The sequence below is a fragment of the Lissotriton helveticus genome, chromosome 6 (genome assembly GCF_964261635.1).
Source record: "Lissotriton helveticus chromosome 6, aLisHel1.1, whole genome shotgun sequence".
Taxonomy (NCBI): domain Eukaryota; kingdom Metazoa; phylum Chordata; class Amphibia; order Caudata; family Salamandridae; genus Lissotriton; species Lissotriton helveticus.
The window spans coordinates 889,183,467-889,211,382 of NC_136067.1; the positions used below are offsets into that span (position 1 = coordinate 889,183,467).

General features: G+C 42.5%; 1 protein-coding gene across 1 annotated transcript in view; it reads left to right on the forward strand.

The window, feature by feature from the left end:
* Positions 1-27,916, forward strand: part of FAM162B (family with sequence similarity 162 member B) — a 150,815-nt gene that overhangs the window by 85,236 nt on the left and 37,663 nt on the right. The window contains exon 3 of the mRNA XM_078648507.1: positions 13,093-13,201. Within this exon, the coding sequence (XP_078504633.1) occupies positions 13,093-13,201 (109 nt within the window). The remainder of the gene's footprint in view (positions 1-13,092; positions 13,202-27,916) is intronic.

Consider the following 27,916-nt stretch of genomic DNA (forward strand, 5'->3'; position numbering starts at 1 on the left):
GCAATAATATTGATTCATTTCTCTTGTACGAGAAAAGAGACTGATCAATAAATAACATCTTTTATTGAACACGCCCGTCTCTTCCTTTTCTCTACAAACTGGTGAAACTAAGAATGCACGTACTGACTGAGTAAAATAAGTTGTGTTTTGTTTTCACACGACTCTAGAGATACACTCTTGATTAGGGGAGAGCAAAGTTGTCATGTTCTATGGTTGTCAGAAACTAAATCCCTTCTTGTCTATCCAGGGAGGTTCAACTCCTCCTTGCCTATTCGAGAAAGTTTCTAGTGAACTCTGAGCTAGCTGGCAAACCCAAAACTTTAAGTCTAATATCGACAATAGAAGACCTAGTTAACGTCTGGTCTAGGCCTATACTATTGAAGGTATTATTCCAATGCGCAGAGCCTATTGGGATAATAGGAACTACACTACATGATGAACAGTACTAAATGCAAAGAAACATAGCACACTTCGAGATACAAACAACTAGCTGCCATTCAAGATGTCTGCCAGTTTCATCACAACTCCTTTCCCAAGATGCCCACTGCTTTAAAGCCCAGACTCAAGTATCACATACTTGCCAACTCAAACGCGAGACTTCTGATTTTTAAAGCCAAATATGGCATCATTATACCTTTCTCCCACCTGAAATCACCACTGCTTCAATGCAAGTAAATTAAGAAAAAAAAACACAAAAAGAAAAGTAAATGAAGAAAATTAATTCCCCAATTTTACTTTTGGAAACATCCCTTATTCCCACTTCCAAATGTTGGCATGTATGGCTTTAGGAAGTGAGACTTTGGCCTTCTAGACTCCTCCAATAAACAAACATAAATCACCATCACCTCTCCCACTACTTATTTACTCTTTGATGCATAGCTGCCAAGGTTTCAGATTCCTATGTGTGACATTATCATAATTTCAGCAATTATTACATTATGACATTTCAACGACTATGCGTGACACTTCTCGTAAGTAAAATAAAATAATGAAGACAAGAACATATAACTATCAGAAATGACACTCATTTGAGCAACGAGAACATCCAAGATCTTAAAACCACTGCAAAGCACCAGAAATCAAGAGAGTGAAATGCACACATTACAGCGAGCCAAGACGCTGTATTAGACTTGACTATTGCACAGCCTAATCCACCCTAATATGAACACGGATCTCCTCAGCTGCTGCCTAATCACAATAAATTATTAGTCAACAACCGTCAGCTGGCTCGGACTTGATTCAGCCGCCCCAGACTGCATTGGGTGTTGTGCAATCCTCAGGTGAGTGAGGCTGAGTCTGGCACACGTCGTTGTTCTTCTTAACAACTTAAATTAAATGTAAAGTGTGTTAGTTCATGATCATAAAATCTATTTGTGCGGCTGCGTTATTTTGTGTAAAATAATAAAAGCTGCACCGTGGCTGGTGCTGGCTTTGCAAACTGATGGTACACTTGAATGAACTGGTTTTAATTGTTTGCAATGATTAGAAAAGTGAAGCCTTGCTCGGCTCCCTCCAACCACCGTTCCTTTCACTATTCATGTGCAGCGCTAGATAATAGGCACTGGCAGGCTCCGACCGAACACATTTTGCAGATGATCATTTATTACCAGCAACTAAATTGCGACCCAGCCCCGCCCGCCTCCCCCACCCCAAGAAGTCTGCCAAGCTGCGTGCAGCCTGACCATTATAATAAGGGTAGCGATGTGACTTGCCGGTGCACTTTGACAGTCAGGCTCAGGTGTTAATATGTGTGACTTGAGAGTTGAGCCTAGCTCCACTGGACCATAAAGTCAGCGAGCAGCCACTCTAATTGCTTTTAAGAAGGTGTATAGCCAGTCTAATAAAAGTTTATTTGCATTATCCAACCTTTTTTAATGTCACTCACTTTCACCACATCTACACTACTTTTAGAGCCCTCACACCCACAGCATCATACGGCAAGGAACAAAAGATCTCCACCAAAGAGTCCCTTTAAGGGTGCCCGTCGGGTATTGCAGCGCTGACCCGACGAGGAGCACGTCCATGTGATGAAGCATGACACCTAGCTTGCTGGGTGTGTGAGGATTCTAGTCCGACAAGGAGGATCCCCCTCCTCCTGCTTCCTTAACACTTTGTCTGCCCTGAGGAACTGCATACTGGAAATAATATGTGTTACTTCGCATTTCAGTGTGGTGATGTGGATCACCACACTGAAATGCGTTAATCTAACGCCTGATGCGTGGCACTTGGCAGAGCTGTATGATGTACAAAACAATTAACCTTAGATCTGTCAGTTGTATTTTCTTACTCTTCTTTTACACATGCAATACTCCTTCTATTCCTTAGTTTAACTTGGCACATTTTAGCAAAGTGACATCTTTTGTTACATTGCTCACACCTCCAATCTAGTGCTGGTCATGTTCTGCTATGTGTCATGTGTGTTAAACTTCCACATTTGTAACACAGTCTGTTTATTCTTTTCTTGTCCTTCACCCTGTGTTTCTTTTTATATTTTCCTACATCATTGTTTTAAACTTCCTCTGCGCTTTGTCTTAATAATATTTAATTCATTCTTTATTCTTTTTTTTTTATATTTAATTCTCTTAAACATCTTGTAGACTCCTCTTGTAATTTGGCAACTGATCATGTTGCAAGTAATATGGGTTTCTCCTGAGAAATACCTACTCAATTTTATTCTGGTTCTGCACTGTACAATGAGCTGGTGGTCCCTTAACTTATCAATCATTTCCACAAAAACTGTACTGCTGCTAACTCCTTTAATGGTGTTACAAATTTCTCAGTTGTTTCATTCTCTCTTTGTGGTGTGTGTGAAACCTAGTTTTACCATGATATGATGGACTTCTTTTGTATAATGTTGGTCCATATGCTTTATTGCCTCAGCAAACACACCAATCAACACATCTGCTCCATGCTTGCTCTTCCCATGATAATCAAAGTCCTACTGGACCTAAACATGTAAACAATTAAAGAAGTGCTGGTACTACTCCTGTGAGTACCTGCTCATTTAAAGCACTGGATGTAGTCCATAAAGTCGACTGCCTCTAAATCATTCTAAAACATTTTCCTGTCTTAGTCTCTTTAGTATCATTTTGGATGGGAAATGATTAGTGACGAAACATCGTGCATATCTTTCAACTGGCCACACAATGCCAATCCTTATTTGTCCCCCTGATACTCCCAGTCATGCCTGGTGCCTAGGCCTATATTATTAATGGGAAAGTAAAACCCCAAGCCCTAGCATTCTTATCCTATTGGCTGAAAGAAGCACAGTGCCTTGCAAGTCACCATCATGACATGGAGTTCGATAACAGTTTCAGTTATGGGATAGGGCTCCTCTAAAAAGGAGATTATTTTGCTTTGACTGAGACCAATATCACTAGCTTTAAACAGGATCAGTGCCTTTGAAATTCTGCTATTGTCGGGAGCTGTGGTTCAACAAAGGTCAAGGGTGAACCGTGTCTCAGCCAGATTTTCCAGATAAATATTCACAATTTAAATTAATATCATGTAGCATTAGTGCAAATAAATTTACCTTGTGTGGATGTCTTGAAAACCTGACTTTGATCTCGCCCTCCTGTACCTATGATAGACATCACACTCCAAGGGGGCGATTACGATGTCGGTCGGAAGCTTTCCGACTGCGGTCGGAGGCTTTCTGACCGACACAGTCGGTTTGCGGTCCAACTGCCGAATTACGATGTTGGCGGTCAGAACGTAAACCGGACGGTCATTCTGACGTGGTTCCGACCGGCTCACAGAGTCTTCCCACCAGTCGGACCCGCACCGTATTCCCCTATGGACGATGTTTCCGCCGTCGGGATTACGATGTCAGTTTGCGACAGCCTTTATGTGCCGGCCTTTCTGACACGAAAAGGCTGTCGGAAAGTGACTAGCAGGGCCCTCTTGCCTCTATTACATGTAGCTAAACTGAACCAAAATGCAGCATTTTGTTTTAGTTTTCATACATATGTTTGGAGTGAAACACGTCCCTGATTTTGGTATCTCATGTGCTGCACACAGTTGCATTGTGAGATTTCACATGTCTTTGGTGCACAAGGATCTTTCATAGCTGCACACAGAGGAAATGAATTGGATGGATCATCCCCTATTTTGTGATCTGTGATGTGAAGACCCCGTCTCACACACCTCTGTTGGTCTCATCCCTGTTGGGTTGCCGTAACTAACACCACAATCCCATTCTCCATCACTACGGTGAAGCAACACACTGCACAGAGGTCGGTACATCAGCACTGTTAGAACTGGGGTTTTTGAATGAGGAGGGTGGAAGCCATTCTTAAGCAATAACCACAGTCATTGTCAGGGTGATCCACAAAAGTCCCTAAATTAACCTATGCTTAACACGCTGGCAGCTTGGCACAACAAAGGCATTGTATAAAGTATTTATGCAGCACTTAAACAGTAAAAAAGTAAAAATACAGCACAAGAAAAATCCCATTCACCAATTTAGAAAAATAGAGTACAATTTAACAAATAATTTGACACCAAAATGTAAAAATCCCAATCAGTAGAACCAGAGTTATGAATGTTTAAATTTTTCAGTGAAAAATAACGCCTCAAAGATCAAAGCACCAACCAGGCGCATCTAGTATGCGAGGGGGATTCAAATTTGAAAGGTATGGCTGACTACAATAGAGCAGTACAGATACAAGAAGTGAATTTGGCCCGGCATTGACTAACATTCAGGCTTAAAAGAATTTTGAGGAAAAATGTCTGAGAAGGTAAAGTTCAGCGGGTAGGCAGCCAGCAGTATGCGAGGAGGCACCATCGTCGGGGGAGCAATCAGACAAAGTCACAGTGAAGATTTCTACCCTCTGACGTAATCACTTTTTTGGAACCTGAAAATCTCTATGGCAGTAAAGCTGCAGGCTGTAGCCGAAGAGGCCTCAGAAGGTCGGATACCACTTCTGCGAGGAGTCACTGAATAGAATTGCTGCTGCGGAGAAGAATGTAGTGGGAGCTACTGCTAAGTCAGGCCGACCGGCAATGCGTCTTGGCTGGATCGGCAAGCAGTTAACTCCAGGTCTCCTCTTAGTTCTCAGGGCACTTTTTGGCTTCAAAATGTTCAAGTCCCAGATTTGGATTTTTAGCTGTTAGGGGACCTTTAGCACCACCTCCATGGGTCCAAGTCTAGGTGGGCACCACGTAGAGGGTAGAACTCAATTCAGGCAGGTTCCAGGTGCAAAGTAAAAGCTCTTTTGGAACTTTTGGTGTTACTGTAGATCAGAACAGGAGGTCAGCCAACTAGCCCTTAGAGTCACTGTGGGCCCAGCACCAAGGCAGTCCTCGAGCAGCAGGCAGTCCACTGAAGGTTCAAGGCAAGCTTCAAACAGCAGTGCAGTCCTTTGGGAGCTGCAGTTCAGGCCTCTGAAGTACTAAGCAGGCCTCATGCAGCAGGATAATCTTCTGAAGTATAGGGTAAGCATTCTTCGTGTCCTCCGCAGGCTTGGCAGTGAACTGAAGAATGGGTCTGCATGTCCCATTTTTATACCTGTTGCCAGCTTTAAAGTGGGAGAAACGTCTAAAGTTTTTACCCCACAGATGGCTCTGGAAATTCCTTCCTTCCTGCCCAAGTTCCAAGAGGTCAGAGGTGACAAATGTCTGGTGTGAGGTTCTTTGTGAATGTGCTGGGGCAGCTCATTTGAAATGTAACTAGGGCAGGGAACAGCTATGCCCCACATATCCTGGCAGGATGGCCCAACCATCCAACACTTTGCCCCCCTGTGTCTCACTGTCTGAGAGGAATACGCAAAGGGCAACTGCCACTCTAATTACAGTCATGTGACCCAGGACACAGGTTAAAGGCACCAAATTATTAGGAAAAAAACATGGCAACTTTCTAAAAGTGGCATTTTCAGAATGTTGACTCAAAATCCGACTATACCATTAAAGTGGATTTTAAATTGCAATTCTGCAGAGACCAAACTTGAAATTTCTACCTGTTCCCAAACAACAGTTATCACTTAATAAATGTAATAAGCTAACCAAAGGTTATCCTGTGGGAGAGGTAGGCCCCACAAGAGGGAAAAATGAATTTAGAAGTTTTTCACTACCGGGATCTGCAAAATTTAAAAGTGTATGCCCAATTTTTCAAATACAATGCACCCTGTGATATCGCTGTTTAGGGCCTAATTCAGTGGTCACTTATATATACTAAAAAGGGAATTTTTGGTCTGGCAAATGGTTTATTTTGCAGGCCCACTAATAGCATTTCATTTACAGGTCCTGGCCACATATTGTACCACTTCACCAGGGACTTATAAGTAAATTAAATGTGCCACTAAGGTGTAGACCAATTGTACTATGTTTTAAGGGGTGAGCACAAGCAGATTAGCGCTGGTTAGCAGTGGCAAAGTGCAGAGTACTAAATCCAGCAAAAATTAATTTCAGCCAGCAGGAGGAGAATAGGAAGAAAGTTTGGGGGAAGACCACCTTAAGGCTGACATGTCTACCAAATATTCTTTAATAGGTTTATAATATAGTCATAGGAGACTGGCACAGGGGTCTTGCCACAATCATCCAACATCAGTCATTCTCCTCCATCATCACCCATCTCATTTGGGTGTGTTCTACAGCCCCCTTTGAACATTCACAAGAGAGAAAAGCTTGCAGTGAAGAACACATAGAAGAAATCCCAACAAAACATGAATTGCACCATAAGAAGGCTGTTCCTTAAAGACTCACATCAAAACCTCCACGTATCAGAACATAATGAGCAGTGGAAACACCACAAAATACTGGTGCAAAGCATCTTTCTCTGAGTACATGAATAACAGTACAAATGCCATCACCATCAAAGGTGCTGTGGCCGGAGACGCGCTTGCAGCCCCCCTCACGACTTTGCCCTGAAAACTACAACTCCCTGTGGCATAGCGCACCAGAAGGGACTACAAAAGGAGATGGCCGGCGCTTCGCGCAGTGAACGCGAACAGCGGGCGCGCCCTCGTCGCGCCGGAGTCGAGCCTGAGTCTAGCCCGTCTGTGCTCGTCCGCGCCGAGGACGGGCTAGGGGCCAGCCAGGACACCCAGGTGACATATTTACCCAAACAGGATATCTTAGCGCTCAATAATCATGCATATACTAGATGCACTCACTCTCTTATTGTAGATAAATGGGTGGGTCCTATCTGCTGTGATGTATGTAAGCATATACTAGAACCTTACCATATTACCACTGAGGGAGAAAGCCCTAATAATCTAAGAAGTGGCTTAATTAACGCACGATCAATGTGCAAAAACTCTTCACACATACTTGACCTCATCACGGAAAATGATCTGGACTGCCTTTTCATTACTGAAACCTGGCTCCGTGAGTGGTCAAACCCTGACATAGTTCACGCCCTTCCCTCGGGTTTCTCTATATGCAGGCAAGATCGCATAGAACAGAGGGGGGGCGGCCTAGCTATTATCTACAGGGATTCTATAAAATGTGTTATGAAAGAACCGCCTGATATAAGAGGCGCTGAGAGCCTAAGTTTCGGCATACAAGTGCTGGTCACCTTTCCTTTTGCAGGGATACTGGTGTACCGCCCTCCTGGACATCCCACCCAGTTTCTTGAAAACGTGGGGGAGGTGCTAGGCGACCTGACTCTCAGATACGCTAATTTCACCCTGCTGGGAGATTTTAATCTCCACCTTGACGATTCCACTGACTGCTATGCTTCATGCTTTAAAGAAACGTTACAGGTTATAGGGCTAAAACCTCAAATGCTCGCTGCTACACATAATGCAGGGCATACTCTTGATTGCATATGTTCGAATTTAACTGAGATACTAGTTAAACCCCCGAAGCCCCAAATCTGGACGGACCATCATTTTATTGATTTTCTATCCCCTTGAAGGAAAATAGAACAAACACAAAGGTGGCGGTAAAAAAGGGATAAATCTCCCCTGCTGGGGGAAAATCTTGGAACATCCTGACCTTGACAATTAGACCAAAGAGAGCAAACACACCTTATCAGGGGATACTCTAGAAGACAATCAGAAGTTTGAGGGATGGATGGCCAATATTGGCAATAAGATCAGGAACCCAGGTACTAAAGGCACTATGAATAAAAAGAGACTGTCTGCCCCTTGGTTCTCCGACAGACTTAAAGTGCATCTAGTCGGTGTTAGACACTTGGAACGTAAATGGCGCCAGACATATGAGAGTGGAGCGAAAGAGGACTATAAGAACGCCAGGAGACTTTATCATGCAATGATTAAAAACGCAAAGAAAACCTATTTTACCTCCTGCATCGAAGCGTCGAAAAATAAATATAAGGACATTTTTAAAATAGTCAACAGTTTCACTAAACCTAAAGCCTTATCACGAGAAATACCACCGTCCCAGACCCTGTGCAATGACATTGCCAACTACTTTGCCCTAAAAATTGACACCCTGACTAAAAATTTTCCTCAACCAGACTTAAGAGACTCTGAGGCCAATTCCGGCACAAATTTAGTCCATCCAAGGTGGACAACTTTCAGCCATATTAGTTTGGAAGAAACTCATCAGAGGATACTGGCCACAAAATCTGGTTCCCCGTTTGATCCCTGCCCCCCCACGCTTCTGAGAACCATAATACAGGAGGTCAACCCCTGCATTAATTCCATCATTAATGCGTCCCTGCAATCAGGGGATATTCCTCCGCAATGGAAGTTGGCCGCTGTCAGGCCGCTACAGAAGAAATCAATACCTGACCCCTCGACATTATCCAACTTGCGCCCCATTTCCCTCCTCCCCGTAGTCTGTAAAATCACTGAATCCCTTGTAAATAAACAACTGATGGCACACATGGAAAGTAATAATATATTACATCCGTGTCAAGCTGGTTTCAGGGCTCACCATTCTACCGAGTCAGCTTTACTATCATCAGCTGAAACCATTCGTGTTGCCTTGGATCAGGGCAAAATGGCTGTCCTGATCCTATTAGATCTATCTGCTGCCTTCGACACGGTGTCCAATGCTATCCTTTTACATCGCCTGACTAATGCTGGCATAGCAGGAACCATGTTCGAATGGCTTAAGAACTATCTGGAGCAGAGGTGGCAGGTTGTCATGCTAGGCAATTTTCATTCTGAGGAAAAGTTCCTGACCTCTGGGGTGCCACAGGGCTCAAGTTTGAGCCCAACCCTATTCAACCTTTATATGGTACCCCTGTTGGAACTTATTTCCACTTTTAACATCAGTACAATTGCCTATGCTGATGACACCCAACTGGTGCTGACCCTTGATAAGAACCAAACTAATGCCGAACAAACGCTGAAAGAGTGTCTATCAGCAACATTTGAGTGGATGACTCAAAATCACTTAAAATGTAATTCAGCAAAAACGGAGATCGTCCCTTTTGGCCTCAATAACTGTTTCTCACCACAGGACTGGTGGCCGGAAATGGTGGAAGCCCCTCCCAAGACAATTAATGCTGTTTGTAACTTGGGTATCAAGTTCGACAACACTTTGTCTTTCAATCTACAAGCCAAAGAAGTAGCAGGGGCTTGTTTTAGAACTATTAAAAGCCTCAGGAAATTCTTCGATTTTCTCCCTTTGAGCGCCAGGCGGACAGTGGCTGTAGCGCTCTTAACTTCCAGACTGGACTATTGTAAAAGTCTGTATGCAGGGCTGAATAAATCAGCCCTGCACAGACTGCAAATGGTCCATCATGCAGCCGCCAGGCTTGTCCTGAAACTGCCCAGAAAGTCCTCGGCATCGGCAGCACTGGATGCACTGCATTGGCTTCCGGTGCATAAGCGCATTCTTTTTAAGGTACTTACCATCACTTACAGAGCCTACCACCAACAAGGCCCGCTGTCCCTGAGGAAGTATTTTAAACCCTACCAGCCGAAACGAACCCTTAGGTCATCCACAACTAATCTGCTTCACGTCCCCAGATTTAGGCTAACGACCAAGGGAGGGAAATCCCTTGCAGTCATCGGATCTCAAGCCTGGAATCACCTTCCCTTGTCCCTGCATCAAAGTACAACTGAACTCAGCTTTAGGAAAGCCTTAAAAACCTGGATCTACCCTCTGTCAGAATCAGGTTATAAAGCGTTGCTATGACCCTCTCCGTGTCTGATTTTTCACCATCATAATCGCTCAGCATATATTTGACAACTAGGAGTTGAAGCGCCAAGATACTCCTTGGAGTGGTAGTGCGCTATATAAGAACCCAATCACAATCACAATCACAATCACAGTGCCCCATGTCGTGATCCCATCCAGCAGCTGAAACCAAAATTGAAGAGATGTACTACATCACAATACAGAAAAGTAATGCAGAGTGGGATGATCAAAGGTGGGTGACATTAAGTGCAAGTCAGATAGGGATGTAGGGAGGCAGTGAGTTATAGCAAAAAGGGGTAAGAAAGGGGTAGTGGGGAGGGGCAGTGTGGAAGCACTGGTGTGCAAAAGATGAGCAAGCAGAGGGAAGTTAGCAGGCCAAAAGAGTTCAGGGGGCTAGAGTCTCTCCATATATACAAATACATTTGTTTTTTAATGCACTTAAGAAAATGAGCATGTGAACTAGTTTTGAAATAGTTCATATGTGCTAAATGTCATGGGCAGATACAAACATGCACAATGACTATGCCAAAGTCTAAAGACAGCAGGATCATAGTAGCCAGTGTTGAAAAGGGCTACTAAAAAGCCCCTTTCTGTAGCTGTATGTATGTGTGTGTCTAAGTTGTGTGTTGAGTACGTGACGATATAAGCTCCCACCAAACACCAAGAGCTGTCTCTAGGCGAGACCTAACAAGGAGACATCCCTGGGATGAATTTAGCCATCCTTTTCGAACAGTGACATTAGTCATTTAAGGATGTCAATACCAAGCTGATAAAATAAACTGATGAGAACCCCCAAGATTACAGTTTGAGCTGGGTATCCAAACCCACAAATATTCTTCAGATTCGGCAAAGACTGAATGTCACTACAAAATTTAAACTACTACTATTCAAATCAATCAGATGTACAATAATCAGTTATTGTCCAAAACTGCCCCTGGCTCAAATATACTTTAGGTGGTTTCAGCCATCATGTTGAGAGCCCCACTTATTTTCTACAACACCTTCTCCTTTTGCTTTATACCCCAAAGAAGAGAGCCTGTCAAAAATCTTTGAGTGCTCTTTTATTGTTATCTATTTTTAACTAAACCATTGGTTTTTAACCTGTGTTCCGAGGACCTCTGGTGGTCTGCAAGGCCTATTCAGGGGTACACAACAGTTTTGTAAAATTAAATAATAATACAATTAATACATTAAAATGAATGAATAAAAAATAACAAAGTAAATATATATTAAGCAAAATTGAAAATGCAATTTTTTCTATAGTTGATTGAATTAAACAAAACATTTCAACATTTGAGCATTTGCTTGGTGTATGCTGTTTTTCTATTTTTGTGCATTTGTTTGAAGTTCACATCAGAGAAATTGCATAAGCCCGGGATCCCCGGCTTCCAAAAATTACTCAGTGGGGGTCCCTGGATCGAGTAATGATTCATTGGAGGCCAATAGAAGTTGAACATTTAAGAACTTCTGCTTTAAACCTTTGGTTAAAGGAGTTAAGCACCATCTGTGGCTGAGCTTGTTCCCTTTCTTTAAAAAAGTTCAGCTAGTACTGGTACCAGTATGATTACAATATACCTCTGCAGCATAGGGCCATACAGGGTTACATGCCTTCAAGAAAATGTATACAAGTCATTCAAGCCCACACAGTTAAGTGGATGTGGATACCAAAGGAAGTCTTTAATGCTAAAAGAGACCTGAAAGTCCTTCGATGGCTGCAAGAAAACCAACAGTAACCATCAGAATTCTCACTTCACACAATGCCTACTGAAAAAAATATAAATATACATAACACTACATTGGTCTCTATACAGCACATTTTAAATGCTGCTTCATGATCACAGCTTTACCTAAAGCTCTCAGACACTGTTAGCACTGATGTGCGTGAAGAACAATGCAGGTCAGAGGGACACTTATGAAATTATCTGGTATGCACTCTTCCCTTGGCTCTATTAAGACTATTAGCAATTCAAAAAAAAAAGGTATACACTACCCTTTTTAGAGATGGATCGTCTAGCAGCCCTTCCATTATATAGCCATAAAAGTCCTATGTTCCAAGTCATGAATCTTGATACATTTTCATGGGAGTTTGATATGGTATGGCTTATTAAATTTAGCTGATTTATGCATGCATGTGGTCGATAGAGTGCATCTAAAACATGATGGTGGTACACTTTCATCTGAAACCTTTTAGGGTATATACAGCAAGTTATTTGAAGCCTTGATGAAGAAAACTGAGTATTGACCAACATGGTGATGGTAGGGATGTTTTCAGCTTTCCAGCTCAAAAAATATTGGGGCATATTATCAAGGACCGTGTTAAGATTATCGCTGTTTTATCGGCAGGAAACTGCAGATAAAATGGCGTTAATGGGCTTGATAATACGCCTTTGTTAATTCCCATAGTAACCCATGTTAACACCAAAACATGGGCTTCTATGGGAATTAACAAGGGCGTACTATCAAGCCCATTATCGCCATTTTATCGGCAATTTTCTGCCGATAAAACGGCGATAATTTTAACACCGGTCCTTGATAATATGCCCCCTAGTCTTCATACAGCAACAAAAGACAGAAGGCAATCAGAATATAGGTTGAGGTCGCTCCTGTCCTATTTTGTCTTTGCACATGACAGTTCAATCTAAATATGACAGGCAAGACACCCGCGTATTTTTGGTAGATGTTCCACATCCACCAAATATAATTTTTCCACTTGCTCATGAGAAGTTTCCTTGCTTGCGAACTGTGAGAGTCTGTGTGGAAAAATGCGAATTTATTGTGTGTTTCACAAACATTTCTATGAACCTTTCGCCCCATTAGCAATTTATGACTTTGACAGGAGGCATATTTAGGAATCCCCAAATCATGATCAATTTATCATAATTCACAGGCCCTCGGTCATATTTGTCACTTAAAAATTATTTCTTTGTGAATCTGACACATGGTGCCTAGAGATTCTTGTTAATGTAGACAGAAGTATCTAACTGGTTTATAGATTTTGATTTTTACAGGACTTGTGTGTCATCTTGTTTGTAGGATAGAAATGTTGGATGCGGCAAGGAACCAGGCTCGGATAAAGGCGTGCTACGTGATGATTGGAGTCACCGTTATTGCTTGTTTTGCTGTAGTTGTATCAGGTAAAAAGGTAAGATTGTTACCTGCAATGATAACAAACAAATATCTGGTTTACAATAACCACCTCAGTATTCCAGTAGTCTGTGCATTAAATGCTCATTCCTTTAGTAATCATGGTCGCTGGTTTTATGCCAGATTGGTTGAACATCAGCCCATCTCCATGACTTCTGAGTGCACAATTCAGAAGTCATCGGATCCTCTTGCTTCCATGCAACTAGTCAGGTTGAAAAGAACATCTTTGGGCCATTGAACTTTTTTTTTCTTTAGCACCTTAAGGAAAGCCATTTATTTGTTTATTGGGTAATATTTCATAGAACAATATCATCTTAGAATCCAAATACCTGATATATTAAAATTCTAAAAAGGCTTAAAAATCTGTACAAGCATTCACTGAGAATTCGTTTCTGAATACAAGTGAGTGCTGGGCAGATAATACATTTGTTCAATCCTATAAAGGACACACAAATAAATTGCAACTCTTATCATTAGAATCATGTCCAGGAATAAGCCAATATTTTTCTCCAATTAGTAAGCCACTATTCGGAAAGTAGCAGCAAAATGAACTTCCGTTTCTAGATAAAATTGCTTTACAGCTGGTAATGCAGAAGAAAATATTTTAACATCTCTAATTGCCCTTTGGCGGGCAATCAAATTAGATACCAAGATCTTTAAGAAATGTTAAGGCTTTGATCCATTTAAGAAACCACAAATGATACCCGAGTCTAGTATCAAAATCTAAGAAATTACAGTTCCTAGCTGCCACCACTGTTTCCTACAGAGGGCATACCAACAACAAATGAATTGGCCATATGTTTTTAATTTTATACCATTCAAGACTAGGGGCCTAATTACGAGTTCAGCGGCTAATGGGACCACCAAACTGGTGGTAGCAGTCCACCCGCTGTATTACAACTACGGCAGTTGGACCATCACAGGACCGCTGCTACCGCCAGGATCTTTGAACCCATGGTGAAAGCACAGCGCTCAGAGGCCATAATATAATGGCGGTGCCGCTGCTGTACCACCAATCATATTATGAGTTTCCTCACTGCCCTCCTTTTCATGGCGGTGTGCCCGCCCTGAAAATGGTGGCCTTGAGGAAACTGCAGGGCCCCATACTGCCTCTGTGAACGGGGTGCATGCAGGGGGGTGCATGGTGTGCCCCCTGTCTGTATACACCCCCATGTTACTGCACGGAACAAAATGCACAACATTGTGCATTTTGTTCCGTGCAGGTACATGCTTTGGCAATCCCATTACAGTACTTTTCTGAGGCTCACTGCCTGAGGACTGCCATAGCACCACCCACGAGACCAGGAGAAAACTTCTAATCTGGCAGGCGGCAGACGGCTTTGACCGTCAAAGTCGTAATCAGGTCCTAGGTCTACAGAAATGCCCTTAATGAAAACATTGGTAATGTAGCCATTCCATTTTTCCCGCACTCACTAATTAATGATAGCTTAAACATTCAGCAACGTGCAATAGAATTGATTAAATTCTACCTGCATGTACTTTAAACAGTATCTTAACATCATCACACTTGCCAGATGATTTAAAAAAACGCCTGTAACAAGCCAAGTCCGGTCCAATTCACACTAGCCTTCTGAATAAGGGTACAAGACTTAAAGGATACATTATTTGCCAAAGTAATTCCAAGATAACCTCTAAATCATGTTTCTTTATACCTCCATCCCTACAGGGTATGTTAAAAGGTGGCCTAAGCACGGAGTTTTTGTTTTTGGGAATGTATTTGAAGATTATTTTTGGCTGCATATTCTGCAGATTTGGGGCCCATTACGATGTCGGGCGGATTGCCACTTCCAGGCTGGTGGTAGCCACCGCCGGCCTGGCGGAGGCAATCCGCTCGACATCCATTCCCGAATTCCCTCCCGCTATATTAGTATGGCGGGGGGGACCGCGGCAGACGGAAAGACCGTTCGCTGCTTTTCCGCCGTGGTCACCTTGCGACCGCGGCGAAAAAGGTCTACCGCCAGCCATATTAGGATAGGCTGCGGGGTATGCCTTTCCTTCTGTGGCGGCAAAGCCACCACGAAAAGGCATACGGTCTTTGCTTTGGGGGCCTGTTGCGGGCGCCCAGGGTGAAGGTGGGGTGGGGGTGCAAATGGGGGTACCTATGGTACCCCCCAGCATTTCAATGAACAACATAACAGGCACCGCGCGGTGCCTGTCATGTTGTGCATTGAAATGTACAACGTGCCTTTTTCGCATTGCGTCGGCCGATGCTTCAAGCACCGTCCGCCGCAATGTTAAAAATGCGGGATGCACCCGCCACTGTGGCGGGTGCATCCTAATTGGGGGCACGGTTCCTCTGCCCTTGTGGCGGACGGTGCCTGCCCCCGAGAGGATGGCGCCTAATGGACCCCATAGTTAGCTTGCCTTTATAGATTGATTGATGTAAATCCGGTAGCAGTTTATCATTGGCATACAAATGAATGGAAATGTCAGTGTCACCAAGCAAAGAAGAAAATTATCTAATATTGGGAAAATATACAGCAGGCCATGTCAGGGCTGGAAGGCTTCAGTGCTGAATATTTGGATAACATGGCAGTCTACAGTTACAGGTAACAATACCCCATGGGCCACCTAAAGGATGTGCTTCAGGCTTTACAGGAAGCATACCTGAGTATCAAGCCCAGTAGATGTCAGATAGAGCAGTGTTCTGCGGTGTACCAATGACACCAAGTTGCTGGGGAAACAATCTGACTCTTCAGTCTGACATGCAACCTATAATGGCCAAGGAACCTCTAAAGAACCAGTCTCAGGTGAAGGCCTATTTATAGCCTTGGGGAAACTACCGTAGGTTTGTCAAGAGGTATTGAAACTTTACTGCACCTTTCACAAAACCGTCTTCAATGAAAAAGCCAAAGAAGGTCATCTGGACAGCAGAGTGCTCAAAGGTCTTTGACACCCTGAAATAGTCTACAGGGCCTGTTCACAAACTGCATTTTGTAGTATGTCTTGTAGTACTAGAGTAGTCTACTAAATTACTACAAAATGATATTCACAAAACCTACGAGCGGAAACCTCCACCTCAACCTCACCGGTCTTTTCTATGGGGAGATCCTCACACGTACATTTACCACTTGGTAGTTAATGTGGGAAAGACCAGGGGCAGTGGCTGGAAAAGGGAAGTGCTAACAACTAAATGGGAAGGGTTAAAGGAGTACTAAGGAGGATTTTAATGAAGGTTAGGTAGGGGTTTCAGGAGGGACATGCATCCACATACAAAAGAGTGAGCCCATTGCCATGTACAAATTGCACCACTAAAGTAACTATAGCCACAAAAGTACCCAAGACAGAAGTAAATTGCTTTAGCTCAGAGCTGGAGTAACTCCAGCATCACACATGGCCAACCACCGTTACTGTAATACCCTCACAAAGAAAATACAAAAAAAACATAACAAACAGTGTTAAATTAGACTAAAGTATTTAAAATAATTACAAATATAATTTAATGTTTTAAAAAAAATCTACAAATAATGCATATAATTTATTTGTAAAATATTTGTACAAACATATTGAATTTATAAGTTAATGTAATATTAATATTTTAATACAATGTGAATAAATTACTTTTAAATAACTGTATACATCACTTTTAATATGTATTAGTGCATAATAAAGAAATATGTTTCTTTACTATAGGTTGGTATTTTTTTTGAACTTCAGAAAAATAACTTTCATTCAATTTAGTATATATATAAATTAATTTAAGGTTTCTATATTTTGTTTTAGTTACATAAACTTTTTTACCATAGGGGGAGACTTGACACTCATGGCATAGATCTCTCTAGGTAAAGTGTAAGGACAATGTAAAAAGTTTATTACATTTGGTAAGGATTTCATGACAATTATATATATATATCTATCGGCTCCAAAGATTTCCCCAAACAATTGAAGAAATAGTCGCACTCGCGTGGTAAGTTTAAAATCTTCTGTTTTATTTCACAGAAACAGGATGTGTTTCGGCATACATATATATATATATATATATATATATATATATACATATATATATATATATAGTACCTACTGGTGATCGCCTGTAGGTAGGTACAGTTAGGACCTTGTTTCTATTCAAAAAGTGTTTTTTCTTTTGCCAATATCGTTGTTACCGTTTGACGAATCTTCGCTACATTTTTCAAACTAATGACCAGCTAAGGTCAGCTCCTGTCTTGAAAGTTTGGGGGTTATTCGTCAAGCAGGGGCCGAGGAAAAAAGGGGGTCCCAAAACACATTTTCCCCATGTTAATTTCCATAAAAAACGTTAGACAAAGCCACAGCCCGAACTGCTGAACGGAATTACAGCAAATTTGGCAGAAAGGTAGGCCATGGTCCAGAAAGTGTGTTTTAAAAAAAAAATGTAAATCCATTCAGTAGTTCCTGAGGAATTTTAAAAATAAAAATATTGATATTTGAGCACCGAGGAGGATTTGTGGATCCTCCCATGCACAAGCTTAATTCTGGTTTGGAGTGTTGGCAGCCGTCTTGTGACTCAGTAACCGAGTCACAAGAAAACAGTAGAAAATATATTAAAAAAACAAGAAAAGGGGGCAGGGTAGAAACACCCTGACCCCATAGACCTGCTTAGGAGGTCCCATAAGGAGACCCAAGTCCAAAAAAGGCATTTAAAAAAAATATTTTGGGCAGAATTCACGCTGGGAGCACAAATCTGGCTGAAATTATTTTTTAAAAAACAATCAAGCTCCTGGGAGGGCCAGGTCCCACGGGCAATTCAGCTGTGCCAGGCATCAAGCATTAAACTAACGCATTTCGATAATTACCCCCCATGACCGCATTAAAATGCGGTCACGCAAATTCATAGGTCCTAGTTTTGCTCGGATCGCTCAAAAACACACAAGACTCAGTGCGGCTAGAACAGTGGCGGTTCTTCCATGGGGGTGTTTGGGCGCCGCCCCCCCTGCTTTCTCGCCGTGCGAGAAGAAGGCAGAAACAAATGGTAGTTATTTATTTATAACTACCATTTGTTTCTGCCTGCCCTTCTCGCACGGCGAGAAAGCAGTCAGCAGAACTTCCTGGTTATTCGAGCCTCAGGGCAGGGGGGAGTGGCTTGCCCACTGTTGTTAATACTAACTGTTTGGACAGCCTGAGAGGCTGTCCAAACAGACAGTATTAGCAACAGTGGGCAAGCCGCTCCCCCAAGTCACCTCCCACTCCCCGTTCTGCAGGACGCAGACTAGGAGAAATGACGCGGTTAGGGCAGCCGGCCGAACCAATCAGCGCCGGCTGCCATGGAGGGGAGGGAGGCTGCCTGCAGCCTTCAGTGACGAGAGCCCACACCACGTCAGAGGCAGCGGCGGCATTCAAAATCCAGGACGGCGGGAGTCTGCAGTCTCGGGACTCGAGTCAGGAGTCAGCGCGGGAAGCCAAGGTAAGTTTTTTATATTTATTTTATTATTCTGAGTCTGTTAAGCTTGTACCCCTACTTTATGTGCTGTCTTTTCCATGTGTAAGTGTGTGGGATAAGGCTAATGGATTCGGAAACACCGCGAGCGCAGAGGTGTTCTCAGCTCCTAGGAACATATCTCCAAACTTACATAAATATTCAGAATCACCACATTACTGAAGACAGAAATTGTGAAACTCCCTGTTGCTGAGTTTGTTCTCGTGTTACCTTTCTAAAAATAAGTACTTTTAGGAGCTGTCTAATGTCACTGCATAGAGTACAAGCTTCTCTTTTTAACACAGGCGGCAATGTATAAATATTCCCAGAGCTCAGGCCTGTTTTAGTTTATTGACTTTTCCCTTTGTTTAAAAGAATATATAAACGCACTCAAGCTCATATTAACGTACATTATTGAATAATTAAACAAAAATATTTAAGCAGCAAGCCGCAAATTCAGATATGAGAGTATCGGAATTCAATAGCACATTCATCCATCAAGACAGCTCCTTGGTCTCCAGACGTGAACCAATTGGAGGTATTGGGCGCTTGGAATTATGGGCTGCAGGATGCTCTGGGCCACAACGTGGAAGGGGATGGACCATGGAATCTGAGGGTGTTGGACGAGTGCCCACTCACACACAGAGTTCTAGTTGCACTTTATATGCAAGTAACAAGGAAGTCTGATGGATAAATAGCAGAAACTTGGCAGATTCTGGGTACCCGCATGGAATGGATGTGGCCTAACGGCTAGAGATTCAACCTCGAAGCTGGGGAACTCGGTTAGAGTCTCGGTGTCGCCTCAACATCCTGTGATTCTGGGCAAATCGATTAATCTCCCTGTGCCTAACAAAATGGACGTGTCCTTGTGTAACGCAACTGGTGCTCGTGTAAAGCGCCCTGATACCTTCGGGTTGAGTTTTTGTTATATAAAACTACAAAACAATGAATACATAGAAGGAAATCTGAGCTTGCTGTTTCACGGGTTTGCAGGGGTAGAGAGTTCTGCATTTTTGGAATGGACAATGGTTGTCAAGGGCGAGCATGGAAACCTGAGGCAGTTGCAGATTTTCTTTTGTACTGCTGAGAAACTGCTGGGAAGTCCATGTGTGAGTGTGTGGGAAGTTTGCAGGACTGTTATCTCGTGTGGGGCATATTATGAAATCACCGGCCAACTTTTCTCTAACATTCTAATAGCCTCTGGTGTTTGTTCCTGTATGGACTTTTCTCCACCGCCAATTTTACGCCTCGCCAATTTCAAATGTCACCAGCCGCCACTGGCCCCATTGGAAATACGGGTTTTTGATTGGATGCTGCTCCCACTTTCTCCAATCAGTATGTAGGAACATCACCACTGACGTTCCACCAATGAGGGGGCAGCAGCTGAAATTTAAGGAAGTGCCTCGAAATTTGCAAGCATAAAGCTCCTGTATTTCACTTTTGTTGCCTTTTCTCCCTGGTTTCCTGTGAAGGCTTTCCTACGATGTGTTAAGAATCCACCGACAATAATTAGCTGTTCAAAGCTACTTTATTCTGGTACACCAACACACGCGCTCCGCCACCGGAGCGCCCGACCTGCCTTGCCTGCCACCAGCTGTCATCTGTCAACATTCCAGAGACAGCTGGTGACGTAGGCACAGGGCGTACGGTGTCCTGGAAGGGACACTCGTAATCACAACACATCTTCCTCCTAGAGTGAAGAAAATAAATAAGGTAGGGAAGAGAAGGAAGAAAGAACATGGGAAGAGGGGGCAAGGGAAGGAAGGTAGAAGGAAGAAGAAGAAGATGGAAGGGTTGAAAAAGTAGGAAAGAAAATACAAAGGAGAGCTGCGCAATAAACCGGTCACAGTCATTGTTTAAATATACATTCCAATGCTAGTCGCAAACATAATCTGACAATTTAATTGGTGGTAATATTCTCCTTCCTGTTCTACTGGTGGCTAGGTTAGATGCACGGTAAGTAACCTGCGGGGATGGTAACCTCCTACTTATCCTGCTGGCATCTGTCCTACCCGGCTCACTTTGATTGGAAAAAGTATTGCCCACTTCAAGATTAGGTAACCCGGTGGTGTCGGGTGCTTGAGGTTCTACGTCAACCTCTACATCTGACCATTCCAAACATGCTCTGTCTAAGCCTTGTGTCTGTTCTCTGGCCACACCCTCAGGTCTCTCTGTTATGTTTCTGCATGGTGATAGGGCAGAGAAATGCCACACCTTGCCGTCACTGAGTAAGGCTGAATTGCAATACACCATCTGCACTGCCAATGGCTCTGTGTATCTGTTGCTGCCCTTGCCTACAAGTCCACTTTTCTTCACCCTCACTACTTCCCCAACCTCAAGGGTCTGCATCCATGTTTCTCATCGTACCTTTTCTTGCAGTTAGCTTGTGCCAATTTAAACTTCTCCTCAACTTGCTTGGCAGACCAGTGAACTCTTTTTGCTGCCTTGGCCCATCCTACATTATCTTTGCACAAACGTGTTCTACCTCGCATCAGTTCAAATGGGCTGTGGCCAGTGGTACTGCACGGTGTGATGCGATATGCCCACACTGTTTTGCACACCTCCTGCCTCCATTTCTTGTTGTTGTTACTAGCCAACTGAATAATCCCTTTAATGACTCTGTTAAACCTCTCCACCGCTCCATTGCCGGCAGGGTGGTACACAGATGTAGTTTTGTGACACACTTTGTTTCTTAGAATGTAACTTTTAAAGGTGTCTGAGGTAAACTGTGGGCCATTGTCACTGACTATGGTCGTAGGAAGGCCTTCCCTCGTGAATACTTTGTCAATAAATTTAACCACATTGACCGCGTCGGGTTGGGTTAAGAATTTGACTTCTGGCCACTTGGAGAAGTGATCAATGAGGACAACCATGTAAACGTGTTCCTCATTGTCCACAACCGGTCCCATGATGTCTATCCCTACTCTCTCCCACGGCATGGTTGGGCAGGGAATGAGTTGCAATGGCGGCCTAAGGGTCACTTGTGTTTTGTCAGAGTTTAAACATGAGGGACAGTCCCTAACAACCCTTTCAACCTCCAGGCTTACCCCTGGCCACCAGTAACTGTTCTTAACCCTGTTCTTGGTTTTTGCTATTCCTAAATGCCCTTCGTGGCAAATGTTCATCATCCTTCCTCTTAGTGTCGTGGGTGGTACTACTTTTCCCCCCCTTAACAACAACCCATCTTCTATGGATAGTTCATCTCTTACTTCCCAGAAGGGTTTTATCTTCTCTGTTAAGATACTCTTAGAACCCCAACCTTTTTTTACCATTTCAACTACCTCACACAAGGTCTTGTCATTGTCCTGTTCAACACTCCACTCTTCGAGCGAAATTCCCTCTAGTTCTCCCTTTATGCTTGCGACACTCTCTTCATCATTATCATTGCAGATTTCACGTCCTGGCAATGGATTGCGACTTAAAAAGTCTGCCACAACATTCCTTATCCCAGGTACATATTCCACAACATAGTTGTATTCCAGTAATTTCATGGACAATCGCGCCAACCTAGGTGACGCATTGTACAATCCTTTAGTAGTGAATACTTTTGTCAAAGGTTTGTGGTCGCTGCGAAGAATAACCCTGCCACCCCAGACAAACTGTCTAAAGTGTTCCAGCGCCCATATGCACGCCAATGCCTCCCGTTCTATGACCGAAAACTTTTCCTCACTCGGGGTCAAGGAGCGTGAGGCAAAGGCAATTGTACACTCCTTTCCATTAACCTCTCTTTGTGATAGTACAGCTCCTAAACCTTTGCAGCTAGCGTCTGTTGTTATGACATTCTGAAGTCTGGGATCAAAACCTTGTAATGGAACAGTAGAACATAAATCTTTCTTCAGCTCTGCGAAAGTACTCTGACACTCGTCACTCCAAATGTACTTGTTCCTTGCTTTTATCAGTTTCCTCAGTGGGTAGGTCTTGTGTGAAAAGTTCTTTATGAACTTCGCATAAAATTCAATTAATCCTAGGAAGGACCTCAGTTCCTCTCTGTTTTTTGGTTCAGGTGCATCATTGATGGCTTCCAACAGTTCCTTTTTGGGACTTATACCTTCTCCCGATATTTCATGCCCCAGATAATTCACCTTGCGACATGCGAACTTGCATTTCTTGTGCTCCGCCGTCAAACCCTTTGCAGCTAGTGTTTCCAGAACTTGATGTACCTTATCGTCGTGTTCTTTATGAGTCTTTCCCATGACGAGGATATCATCCTGGAACATTAGCAAGTCTGGATGGTCTGCAAAGATGTTCTGCATTAGTCTTTGAAACATGGCAGCGGCTGATGCCAGGCCAAAAGGAACTCTGTTGTAGCGATAGCACCCAAAAAGCGTCACGAATGTGGTAAGATTTTTACTCTCTCTGTGGAGAGGTACCTGGTGATAGGCGGCCTTCAAATCTATAGTAGAGAACCACCTCACATCTTTTGTTCTGGCTAGCATTTCGTTGATTCTAGGCAACGGATACTGTTCTACTACTATGTTGCGGTTTAGGTCTTGTAGGTCGATGCACAATCTAAACTGCCATTTGCCCGTTTCGCTACGACCAAAGGTGCGACCCATTCGGATGCTTCCACATGGTCAATTACACCCACCTTGAGCAGTTTGTCAAGTTGTTCCTTCACTTCTTCATTTACTGAAAAGGCCAAATTACGTACTTTGTGCATCACAGGTACTGCATCCCTCTTTAGAACAATTTTGTGTGCATATCCTTTTAGTGCCCCTATCTTGCCATTGAAGACTCCTGGGAATTCTTCTAGTAAGGTTTTACTGTAACTCTCATTGTTATCCACTATTAGAACTGGGTCTGCCTTGGTGGGGTCAAGTTTTATTCCCAGGTCGCCTTGGTCCATCCAGCCCAAAACTGACGGTCCTACTGCTGACACATAGAGTTTGCAAACCGCTTCTCTTCCCTTGAAGGCAAATTTCAATTTTCTAAATCCGCAGACTTCGATTGGGTCATTGTTGAATGTCTTAATTTTGATGTCTGCTTTGTCTAGATGTTTACCTAAGCGAGGTTCAAACTTCTCTTTCCATACCTCATTGTTTACAATTGTATACGAAGATCCGGAGTCCGCTACTATGCTGATTCCAATTCCACCTATTGTCATCTCACATACTGTTTTTCTGGTTCTTTTACGCTTTTTGTTTTCTACGCTCTTCACGCATTCATCCTCGATACTGAGTGTAAATAGATCTTCTTCTTTATCCTCAGTAGTCTCTCGACTGTTAGGTTCCTCACATTCTACCATTTTAATTTTGCTCGCACCCCGTCTGTAGCACACTTTTTGGAAGTGTCCAATTAATCCACAATTAGTGCACTTTGCACCATGTGCTGGGCATCTTCTATCATCAGCCATGTGATTTGTGATCCCACATCTGTAACAGCGCCGTCTGTCACTGTATTGTGCTCTTCCTCACACCGGTTTGTAGCTGCTGAAGGTCTGGCCTGTCTTGTTGTTTTTTTTTACTTCAGTCACTTTATTTACTGTTCCACCTTCTTTCTTTTCATTGTTTTCTGGAATTACAGCCTTGGCGCACCTTCCTGTTAGTTCCGCTTTCTTTGCGATGTCTATTATGTTCTGTAGGGGATATTCTCCCTTTGCCCACAGGTTGTCCTGGATGTTGCTGTTTGAACCTTGCATTACAATTTAGTCCCTTATTAATTCATCATGTAAGTCCCCAAAACGGCAGATTATTGCTAAGTTTTTTAATGCTGCGACATAGTCATCAATTGACTCCTCCTTGCCTTGTTTTCTGTGGAAACATTTGTACCTGTCTACCCCCACACATACTGTTGGTTTGTAGTAGGTGTTCAGGTCATCAATAGCATTCTCGAACACATCCTTTTCACCTTCTCCCCTAGTCTTTTTATTAATACTCTTGAATACTTTAATTCCCCCAGCTCCCAGACTGTGAAGCAGTATTTTATACTTTTTCTCTGCCTTGAAATCATCATCATCCTCAAAGTTAGAAATGTAGTTTAAGAAATATTCTCTCCATTCTTCCCATTTTACTTCAGGTTCCCCTTTTCCTGGAAGAAATGCTTGAGGTGGAGTCAAGTTCCATAAATACCCTGAAGCCATGAGTTTTCTACTTATATATATAGATATATATATATTCCAGGAATAATCCGGTGTAGCGCAGAGCTCTCAGTCAGCTGGCAAAGACGGACTCGAACCCAAAATTCAGTGCAAAGATGATTTATTCAGCAAGTAATGTTCCCATAGTCATCACGACGCGTTTCGCGCTTCACAGAGCGCTTGATCACATGACACAGGTAATCACCTGACACACGTTTAAATACAATCTACCAATACAGGCCAAACTACAAATAAGATGGAAATAGAAGAGTTGGCTCCCTGAGAACCACTCAAGTTTTACTTAAATATCTGCTAATGCATTTATAAATTGTAGTATGCTGGAGTATATTTACAGCATTAATATTTTAGATGACCAATTATAGACATAAAAAAACGTGCGGAATAAATATTTGGTGATGATAAATTGAAAGTGAGTTAAACCAAAAAAAGTGTTTTCGATTTAAGACAAAAAAAAATTAAAATTTATTGTCGGTTAAAGTGCGATTTTCTGTGATGTTCGAGTTCTAGTAATCATATCAGTATAATACTTTTGTCAAAGGAACCCTACTGTTGTGGCAAGTACCCATGTGGAGCCCCACATGTTCATACAATGCCCAGTAATATGTGCAGACTTAAAAGTCATGGAGAGTGCTATAAAGTGCTAATGCAAAGTACCTGGACAGCTTCCAAAATTTCTGAGGACATATTCTCCACTAGTAGCAGCGATAATGCACAATAGGTAAAAAAATAATCTCTGTAAAATACATGATAATGCCCAAGTGCTTGTCGTCCTACCAGTGATAACATGGACATTATGTACAGTACTAGAGAAAAATATATAACATCATTCATGTAAAATCATTTGTACAATATACCAAAGATGGCCCAGTGATCTAAAAGACATAAGACCATTCCTAATTCATACATGAACCTATAAAAACCTTAAAATGGTTGTTTTTATATAAAAAGGCTGAAATAAATGAGTATGGATCACATGCCTAAGATCTTCAAATAAATAGATTTGTTGAAATAACAATTATTTGATATGTATGGTAAAAAAGTACAAAAGGATATAAATAATCTAAAATATTTCTGTATGTTGAGGAGGCCCATAAGGTACTTGAGTATATTATATGTTAAGGGATATTCATATTATCTGTACATTTTTATCATAGGCAGGTGTATAAATCCTCTGTGATATTTAAACCTGAGGGGTGCTTGGTATTAAGCTCAATGATATATTGCGTCTCGAGGCGGCGTAGTTTGTCTTCTCTGTTGCCTCCTCTCCTACTGGCCTGTACACAATCAATCACATAATATCTGAGGTCACTACTTCTGGAGTTGTGTTTTAACTTAAAATGCCTCGCTACAGGATAAGTGTTATCCTGATTCCCAATTGCCCGAAGGTGCTGCAAAATTCTTTTGTGTACTGGGAGCTTAGTGCTCCCAACGTACAGCAGATTACAGCGACATATTAACACGTAGACGGCAAATTCCGTCTTGCATGTTAATAATTTGGTGATTTTATGTTCCCTGCTGTCAAAGGGGGAATGGTAGCTCTTTTTGTTAATAGCTTGTTGGCATGCTTTGCAGACTTTACAATTGTAAAAGCCTGCATGGGTTAAGTACCAAGTTGATTCTTCCAGTACCTCAGGGCTGGTTTTGACCAGTTCATCCCTCATCGACTGCCCTCTACTGTACGTTATACTGGGTCTCTTAGGGAGATCCCTCCCTATCACTGGGTCACTCAGGACTAATGGCCAGTTCTTACAGATGATTTCAGCTATCTCCTTATATTGGGCATTGTACTGTACAATAAATCTGAATTCACAATTTGTAATGGCGGTATCCTCAGAGGCTGTTATTAGAGATGAGTTCCCAACCAATAGAATAGATCTGTCTTTCTGATTAGCTTTTAGGATTGCTGCATCTATGATTTTGGGGGAATACCCTCTGGCCAGAAATCTTGTTTTGCTGTCCCTCTGTGCCAAATCTAGATCAGTTTGCCTGCTGTGTATCCTTTTAAGGCGTAGCATCTCGCCATAGGGAATGCTGTTTATGAGGTGCTTAATGTGGGAACTGGTAGCGTGAAGAGTAGAGTTACCGGCTGTTGTCTTGCGATGTAATCTAGTCTCTATCTTATCCTGTTCTATAAACACCTCAGTATCAAGAAATGTAATGGACGATTTGCTCAATGTGGCTGTGAACTGGAGGTTTAGACTGTTGTTGTTGAGGTCAGAGATAAAATTTTCTGCTGATGACATATCCCCCTTCCAGATCACAAAGAGATCATCAATAAAGCGTAGCCAGGTAACTACCTGGGCCCGCATAGTTGTTGAGTGTGAATCCATGAGGACCATCTCCTCCCACCAGCCCATGTGGAGACATGCGTAGCTGGGGGAGAAGCTGGCCCCCATGGCCACACCCCGCAACTGCCTGTACATAAGATTATTAAACATGAAAACGTTGTTATTCAAACACATTTTGACCATTTCCAACAACATTATCCTATGCTCAGGCATATTGGGTAGGGATCTCTGTAGGTAGTAGTCAAGAGCATTTAGTCCATCAGTGTGTACGATGCTAGTATACAACGAGCAAACGTCCAGAGCAATAAGTATGTAGTTTTCCTGCCACTGGATATTTTTTATCTTGTTCAAAAAATCACTAGTGTCGCTGACGTATGATGGGAGTTTTTTGACCTCCCCCTGCAAGAAAAAATCCACATACTGAGACATATGTTCCAGACAGCTGTTCCTAGCTGAAATGATAGGACGTCCCGGGGGGTTTGTGTGATTTTTATGCAGCTTGGGCAAAAAGTATATAGTCGGTACCACAGGGTAATCATTTAGTAGGAATTTGTGCTCCTGTTTGGTGATAAGGCCTTTTGATTTCCATTTGGAAAGATTCCTATAGCAGTTTGAGTACATATTTTTAAGTTCTGCACTAGAGAATCTGGTATAACACATTCTGTCATTTAGTTGTAGAAGTGCTTCCTTCACATACATTTCTCTCTGGAGTAACACGATGTTCCCACCTTTATCTGATGCTCTGATGATTACATTTCGATTGCTCTGTAGTTTGGAGATAAGGGCCCTGTAGTCCGCTATTTCTTTATTATATTTATGTTTGCCTCTGTGTATTCTGGTATTCAGATCTTTCAATTGGTTGGTGACTTGTTCGTGAAATAAATCTATGGAGTCCTTGAGCATGATAGGAGTATA